The 7,030-nt window shown below is 39.0% G+C and overlaps 1 protein-coding gene across 2 annotated transcripts; it reads left to right on the top strand.

The window, feature by feature from the left end:
* The first annotated feature begins 264 nt into the window (after positions 1 to 264).
* On the top strand, positions 265 to 3,450 carry LOC111025481 (glucan endo-1,3-beta-D-glucosidase). Of its 2 annotated transcripts, none has more exons than XM_088118875.1 (5): positions 265 to 1,712; positions 1,804 to 2,157; positions 2,256 to 2,648; positions 2,827 to 3,198; positions 3,302 to 3,450. In XM_088118875.1, exons 1-5 carry the CDS (start codon positions 356 to 358, stop codon positions 3,331 to 3,333), a joined length of 2,508 nt encoding a protein of 835 aa, XP_087975001.1. In that variant the 5' UTR covers positions 265 to 355; the 3' UTR covers positions 3,334 to 3,450. The 2 variants fall into 2 exon arrangements, with proteins under 2 accessions (XP_087975001.1, XP_087975000.1); XM_088118874.1 differs by having other exon boundaries at positions 268 to 1,712; positions 1,804 to 2,166.
* The last annotated feature ends 3,580 nt before the right edge of the window (positions 3,451 to 7,030 follow it).

Here is a 7,030-nt window from a genome sequence, read left to right as displayed (position 1 = left end):
AATGTTATACAAAATTACATAAATAGTAAATAGGAAACTTTCAAAGTAGTTATTATTACTATTTTTATTTAAAGTTTTGTTTATGTACTAATAAGAAAAAAAAAAGACAAAGTTTAAAACTCTCACAGTTCAATTGACCCGACACAACTGAAGACAAAAACCAAGTGATTCCTTAAATTTCGTCGTTAAAATTAGGCATGATAATTTTCTAATTTTAACAATGGGTTCCACCAGCTGTCCATTCTCTCTCTCTCCCTCCCTGTTGGAATTAGCCACACCTTCTATCTATAAAATCAAAGCTTGGAGACACACTCGTTGAAAATGACCGCTCCCCCACCATCCCACACCCCAAAGCATGAGCATCTTCTCGTTCCTCTACCTTCTCCTCTCGGCCGTATCTCTCGCAGATGCAGCGGGATGGGTAGGAGTTAATTATGGCCGACTTGCCGACGACCTACCCTCGCCCCCCAAAGTAGTCGAGCTCTTAAAAAACCAAGGAATCAGAGGAGTAAAAATATTCGACACCGATCCCACCGTCCTCACCGCCCTCGCTAAGACTGGCATATCCGTCATTGTATGCGTCCCGAACCAGCTCCTTTCCTCCGCTGCCGCCAGCCAGTCCTTCACCGACCAGTGGGTCCAGGCGAACATAACCAAGTTCCACCCGGCCACAAAAATTGAAGCCATTGCCGTCGGAAATGAAGTCTTCGTCGACCCCACCAACATCACCAAGTTCCTCGTCCCAGCAATGAAGAACATCTACGCTTCCCTTCAGAAGTACAAACTCGGTGACTCCATCAAAGTATCCTCCCCAATTGCTTTCAGTGCTCTCGCATCTTCCTACCCAACTTCATCTGGTTCCTTCAAACAGGATCTCGTTGACTCTGTCATGAAGCCCATGCTGGAATTCTTCCGCCAGACCAAATCCTACCTCATGGTTAACATCTACCCCTTCTTCGCCTATTCCGCTAACTCCGACAAGATCTCCCTCAACTACACTCTCTTCCAAGACAATCCTGGCGTCTTGGATTCCGGCAGTGGCTTAAAATACTATAGCCTTTTCGAGGCTCAAGTTGACGCTGTTTATGCGGCTATGAAAGCGCTCAAATACGACGACATTCAGTTGGTCGTTACGGAGACCGGGTGGCCGTCGAAAGGAGATGATGGGGAACTTGGAGCGAGTGTGGAGAATGCAGCATCGTATAATGGAAATTTGGTGCGTAGAGTTCTAAGGGGAGGTGGGACACCTATGAAACCAAAGGACCCAATTAATATCTATTTGTTTGCACTATTTAACGAGTACCAGAAACCAGGTCCAACATCGGAAAGGAACTATGGCCTGTTCTACCCTAACGAACAGAGGGTCTACAATATTCCACTCACAATTAACCAACTTAAGACTGGAGGCAACAACCAAATGCCGCCTGCCAGTAAGATTCCACCTACTAGTGAAAAGCCATCGTCCCTGGGACAAACATGGTGTGTGGCCAACGCTAAAGTTGGCGGGGATAAGCTCCAGGCGGGGCTGGAGTATGCGTGTGGGGATGGAGGCGCAGATTGCGGTCCAATCCAGCCAGGTTCCCCATGCTACTATCCTAATTTACTGGAGGCTCACGCTTCCTATGCTTTCAATAGTGTTTACCAAAAGAATGGTCGTAACACTAAGTCGTGTGATTTTGATGGAGCTGCATATATTGTTCATCAACCTCCCCGTAAGAACTATATAAAATTCAAATATTTTTTGTTTCTTTGCATATCCCTTTTTTAGAACAATTTGGCTAAACAAATGTATTTCTCATGCAGAGTATGGAGAATGTAAATTTTCGACAGGGGCCGATAGTGGGACGCCACCCGCCAATGGGACGCCACCGGCCAGTGGGACGCCACCAAGTAGTGGGACGCCATCGTCGCAGGGTCAAACGTGGTGTGTGGCCAACGCGAATGCTGGAACTGATAAACTCAAGGCGGGACTAGAGTATGCTTGTGGGGTGGGAGGCGCTGATTGCGGTCCGATCCAGCCAGGTTCCACATGCTACAATCCCAATACTCTTGAGGCCCATGCTTCGTACGCTTTCAATAGCTATTACCAGAAAAAGGCTCGTGCAGTTGGGTCTTGCGATTTCGATGGAGCTGCTTCTGTTGTTGATCAACCTCCCCGTCAATACCGTTGAAAACTCAATACCAATATACTACGTTTTTATTTGAATATCCATTTTTTAAAATGATTTGCCTAAACGGAGTTATTTGTGACGCAGAGTATGGAGAATGCCCATTCCCTACTGGGCCTGATAGTGAGACATCGCCCGGTAGTGGGTCGCCACCAAACACTGCGGTGCCGCCAAGCACTGGGACGCCGCCAACAATTGGAACACCACCGCCTGGTAGTGTGACACCTTCACCCCCGGGTCAAACGTGGTGTGTGGCCATTGAAAACGCTGGGGAGGATAAGCTCAAGTCAGCGATGGAGTATGCATGTGGGGAGGGAGGTGCCGATTGCGGTCCAATCCAGCCAGGTTCCACGTGCTATAATCCTAATACTCTTGAGGCCCACGCTTCTTATGCTTTTAATAGCTTTTACCAGAGGAAGGGTCGTGAACATGCAGCTTGCGATTTCAATGGAGCAGCTTATGTCGTTGATGAACCTCCCCGTAAGTACCACTTCCCGTTAGAACTCTATGCAACAAATTTCCATTATACGATGCTGCATTCTTCAAACTCCCTCCAAGTTCCTCATCATCTCCTTTCGACGGCCACCCAGTCTACGTAACCACTAACTTAATATCCATTTAAAAATGATTTGGCTGAACAATATTATTTGTGATGTAGAGTTTGGAGACTGTATATTCCCAACGGGGCCCAACAGTGGGACGCCGCCGAGCAGTGGGACGCCGCCCAGCAGTGGGACGCCGCCCAGCAGTGGGACGCCGCCCAACAGTGGGACGCCATCGTCCCAGGTTCAATCGTGGTGTGTAGCTAACGAGAATGCTGGTGCAGATAAGCTCCAAGCAGGGCTACAATATGCGTGTGGGGTGGGAGGTGCCGATTGTGGTCCGATCCAACCTGGTTCTAACTGCTTTAGCCCTAATACACTTGAGGCCCATGCTTCGTACGCTTTCAACAGCTATTACCAGAAAAAAGCTCGTGCAGCTGGGTCCTGTGATTTCGATGGAGCTGCGTACATCGTTAATCAACCTCCTCGTAAGTATCATCAAAATTTCAATCCCCCTATTTTTATTTTTTTGACTTTAAAAAATCCATTTTCTTAGAATAATATGTCTGAACGGTGCTATTTGTGATGCAGAGTATGGAGAATGCGTTTACCCTACGGGTTAATGAGTTCGTGTGACAAAGAAATTGGTCGCATTTTATTTTCATTTACGTATATATTTGAATGTAATAGTTAAATTTTTTATCTTTGAATCTAATCTATTATTTTTATGTTTCTTTTAATCTCATTTGTCTGCAAACTTGTTTTTTTTTCCCTTTTCAAATATTATTGATCTTAAAGTTTACAAACCAATCATTATTAATTTGTTTCCGTATAATTTTTTCTGGTTTGTTTGACAAACCAAGCAGCAAGTAATGCAAAAGAGAAGCGCTTTTGTTTTTTCTTTTAATTAACAAGTTTTTTTGCTACGGAAAGAGGGAAAATAATAACGACCCCTATTTTTCTCTTTGTTTTACTGTGTCCGTAATTTTAAAAATAACTTATTTGAAATAAAATCTCTAGCACCTTTAGAATCATGAAAATATCAATAATTTTCCAGGAAGTAATAATATGATTTGATTTAAAGTCTTTCTTTCTTTTTTTGTTTTTTTAAAGATATTGCACAAAAGAATTTATTTGCAAAATTTCCTACGTGAAAGGAAGTCTTTGAAATATCAAGCGGTACTTTTCTTTGATTAGACCAAAAACTTAACTATATACACGAATAAGAAGAGACGACTCAACATTCGATTACATATCGTAGGAGTTTGATTAATAAAAGTCCTATATTTATTTGTTTTAGTGTAATCCTTTCTATTAGCCACGAAAATTTAAATCTTAAATGTATATAATTTAAGATGTAAATAAAGCATAGCGCGTGAATAAATAAATGCATAAGAAAAATTATTGAATGCATAAGAAAAATTATTGAAGAAGTGGATGATGAATCCCATCTTGTTATCAATTATCACCCACGAAGGGTTGATTGGATTAGATCTAAAAGAATTTAAAATTTAAAATTAATTAATTAATAAATGATGTATTAAAAAGTAAAATAGTGTATTAATTGGATGACGCACTTACACATCATTAAAGAAAATAATAATAAAAACTACACTAGATGATATTAAAAGGAGTATGTATTTATAAAAGTAGAATGAATTTTATTCTTTTCCAAAAAGTCACATCACGTGATTGTATAAATTTGCAATTTATGTAATTTTTATAAATTTTAAAATCTAATGCTATATATATAAACACATATTCCCTTTTGTGTTACTTTTATATTTCACCCGGCAATTGAAAGTGTACGACTCTATTAGATAATCTTTTTTAAGCTTTGCATTTTGTTTAAGCTTAATTCTGTGGGGCTCGAGACTTGTGCAAGGTGACTAGCCGAGCTAAGAGGAGCGAGCTATAACACCCCAAAGTTCTAACTACACTAGATGAGACAAGTTATTAAAATCTCTTATGTAACTTAACTCAATCAATGGAACAAAACTACATTTTATTCCACAATTTTAGTCAAGTGAACTTTATTAACTTTACAAAATTTACAAACCATAAACTATCAAATGAATGTTAAACTCGTAAATAACAACGAAGTAAAAGGTAGCTTAATTTCAACTTAACACAAAATTAAAGAATGCTAGCTTCAATAAGTTTCAACCCCACAGCTCAAATTGCTAACTGAAACCATAGTTCTCAAAAGATAACAAATAGAAAACTTAAAAAACATCCCCTGACCAAGAAACTACACAAACCAACCTATTAATCGAATAACAAACCCAAACTATAAAAGAAACAACTGCAACTACCCTATAAAAAATTAAAATGACGCAGCAATATAAGGTCGTGTCAGTCAAGTCTCCTCCTTGCCATCATCACTCTCGTGAGTTACCTCATTAATTATCTGCAAAATATGGAGAGTAGGGGGAGGGGGTGAAGTACAACAACTAGTACTTAGTAAACAGCCCTTATCTAAAAGGGTCCGACATAAACAACATACTTACATGTTGGGACTTTATCTACCTTTAAAAGATAAGAGATACGTGCAAGAGTATACGGTCACAAGTAATACTTGGGACTAATCTAAGGTCGAATCCTCAGGGATTTGTGCTTTTCATTACTATTTTAAAGAACTGAACTGATTCAAAGTGCAATTGTGGTTATTAAGAAAATAACGATAAAATGTTGTTATTTGGGGTTCCAAATATCAAGCAATTTAATAAAAAACAACCTCTTTACTTCCTACCTTAGTTTTGATGGAAAATATGAACGATACACACTTTTGGAAAAGTACATCAGACACTATTTGGCTAATCTTTGGGAATATGAGTCATACCCTTTCACGAACTGCTTTTGGCTAGGGTAACCTAACAATCATATTTCTATGTGTGATTACAATCATAAAAAGCGATTATCAACTCATTTTCATTTATGCGTCTGAGGGTCTATGTTTACGACCGTGTTTTATGCGCTTATGTATAAGTCATATCTCATATGGGTTTCCTATTATTTCACCTAACCCACCCTTCTCAGAGTTAGACTTTCCTATTATTTTACCTAACCCACCCTTCTCAGAGTTAGATTTTAGTGCATACATCAATTTTCCAGTGGTCAAATGGAAAAAAAAGTGAAGTGAATTTTTTAGCAACCAACCCAAGATTGCGCCACTGGGCAAATCTCGAGCATATTGAAAATCAAATCATTTTGGCTAAGGCATTCAAAAGAAAGGTCGATAAATAAATTAGTGCATAATTAAAGGAAAGAGAACGAACGAAAACATAAAAGAATTAATTTCCATTGAATTTAAATGAATAATAACGTCGTAGAAGGAGTTTTAGCTTAACCCTCTTATCTTTCAAGCGTGAAGGAAGTGTAAACTCGCTTAGGAACTTTAAAAGAAGGGAATAGATGAAGAATGGAAGTAGAAACTTGAATTAAAAGCAATACGATAAGTAAAAGTGTGAAAATACAAGAGAAGAACAACTCAAACACTACTCCAAACTTATGAACGAACCCTATAGCTAAGAACGGAAGAAAGGAAGATGAAAACGAGATGGAAATGACTGCTTTGCTGTTGGGGGAGAGGCGCCCTTTTATAGGCCCTCAAGTTGGTTGAATTTCCCACGATTTTAGGTGGAAATGAGTTGAGATTCTTTAAACAAACTCTCCTTGACTTGGACTCACAATTTTGGTTTCATTGAAATATGTTGGAAATGACTCCCTTGCCTTGCATTAAGTGAAACGCACGTTTTGGAGGTTGACCGTGCCAAAATTGCACCAGACATAATTTCCTGCAAAACAGAATCTGTGATTTTCTTCGAACTTTGACCGCGTTTTCCTCACATTTTTCCTAAAGTACCAAATATTGCAAATTATCGAGAAATGTTCTATGCATGTTCTACTTTAAGAATATGTAAATCTTTTCAACTAATAATGATGAGAATTGTTTCATTTTTATGGTCAAACAGGCCTACCGACACACATTTCTACAGTAAAAAGTCAAACCTAACACACCCCCAGACTTAGCCATTTGTTTGTCCTCAAGAAAAAACAACAACAAATCCAAAATAATCAACATGCTAGAAAGATAAATGATCAAGAATCCAAAAATTCTAAGTAAATGAATCATGTTCGTCTTAGGAAGGACTCCACGAGCTAAACATCATAACTTTAACCTTAAGCCAACATACCATAAACCATTATTTGTTTTGAAAATAAAAATGACTCTAAATCCTCTTCTTTTCTAAAACACAAAACTTTTTACAAAACCAAGAAATATGCACATTTCCGTTTGGAAATTGAAAAGTGTTACCT

The sequence above is a fragment of the Momordica charantia genome, assembly GCF_013281855.1.
Source record: "Momordica charantia cultivar OHB3-1 chromosome 10 unlocalized genomic scaffold, Mcharantia_2.0 BLBB01000010.1, whole genome shotgun sequence".
Lineage (NCBI taxonomy): Eukaryota > Viridiplantae > Streptophyta > Magnoliopsida > Cucurbitales > Cucurbitaceae > Momordica > Momordica charantia.
This window is presented reverse-complemented; position numbering and strand designations above follow the sequence as displayed.

Excerpts from the sequence above, each read along its gene's own strand:
- LOC111025481 (XM_088118874.1), top strand. The coding sequence starts at position 356 with ATGAGCATCTTCTCGTTCCTCTACCTTCTCCTCTCGGCCGTATCTCTC. Across the intron at positions 2,167-2,255 it reads TCAACCTCCCCGTCAATACC|AGTATGGAGAATGCCCATTC; the intron begins GTTGAAAACTCA and ends TTTGTGACGCAG. Across the intron at positions 3,199-3,301 it reads CATCGTTAATCAACCTCCTC|AGTATGGAGAATGCGTTTAC; the intron begins GTAAGTATCATC and ends TTTGTGATGCAG.